Below are 1,011 nucleotides of genomic sequence, written 5' to 3' on the forward strand. Positions count from 1 at the left end.
TCCTTACTTGGGAAGCAACAGGAGAAACGTGAGAAGCTGGGATGAGAGCATTATCTTGAGAGATCTGTTTATCTGATGCTGTTCAGAACCAATTACCAGGGAAGCTTCCATATTTAATCCCCTTAGCACAGGGGCCATTTGGGAGGAAGAGAACAAAGACAAACACAAAACCTAGGTAATATGATAGTTATAGATAGAGGACAGCAGTGATACCTACCCCCTATTATCCATGAAATGTATAACCCCCTCCTCTTGCATGTGGGCAGTACCTGTGACTTGTTTCTAGCCTATACAATGTTACAAATGTGAAGGTATTTTGCAGATGTAATAAGGGTCTCATATCACTTGGTTTTGAGTTCATCAAAGGGAAATTATTCTGAATGGACTGACTTCAGAAGGTCAAAGCCCTTAAATGACATCTCAGGGAGATGAGCCTCAGTGAGCTGCTGTGGGGAGGTTTTTGCTTTGACCTAGAGCAACATGGGAGGAAGCTCATTATTCTGCTGACAGTAATAGTTCGCAGCATTGTCAGCCTCCACAGGGTGGATTGTGAGGGTGAAGTCAGTTCCAGACCCACTGCCACTGAACCTGGCTGGGACCCCAGAGTCTTGACTAGGTGCTTCATAGATCAGGAGTTTATGGGGATGTCCTGGTTTTTGTTGATACCAGTTCAGAACACTGGTGCCAAAAATATCATTGACACTCTGGCTGGCCCTGCAGGAAATGGTGGCCCTCTCTCCTGGAGACATAGCCAAGGAAGCTGGAGACTGTGTCAGCGCAATGTCCCCAGTGGAGGCTGGAATGATAAACACAAAATAAACTGTAACAGATGTACTGAGACCATCCCTATGTAGGCCCAGTGCATTGGTGACACTTGTCACCACAGCCACAGGTAACACGCTGAATAACCAGAAAACAACAGGTAACTGGGTAACTTGAAATCTACAAAAATGCCTTAATTCTAGTGACCAAGAACCCAGAAACACAGGAAGCAATGATGACCGGAATGGG

The 1,011-nt window shown here is 45.5% G+C and overlaps 1 gene segment (V, D, J or C); it reads right to left on the minus strand.

The window, feature by feature from the left end:
* Nucleotides 1-470: 470 nt before the first annotated feature.
* Nucleotides 471-796, minus strand: LOC103582964 (the record flags this gene model as incomplete). The annotated part of the segment is given in 1 exon segment: nt 471-796. A coding segment is annotated over 1 exon segment (326 nt), but the record flags the coding sequence as incomplete, so codon positions are not given.
* Nucleotides 797-1,011: the final 215 nt, after the last annotated feature.

This window comes from Galeopterus variegatus, unplaced genomic scaffold, assembly GCF_000696425.1.
Source record: "Galeopterus variegatus unplaced genomic scaffold, G_variegatus-3.0.2 Scaffold18736, whole genome shotgun sequence".
In the NCBI taxonomy this organism is placed as follows: domain Eukaryota; kingdom Metazoa; phylum Chordata; class Mammalia; order Dermoptera; family Cynocephalidae; genus Galeopterus; species Galeopterus variegatus.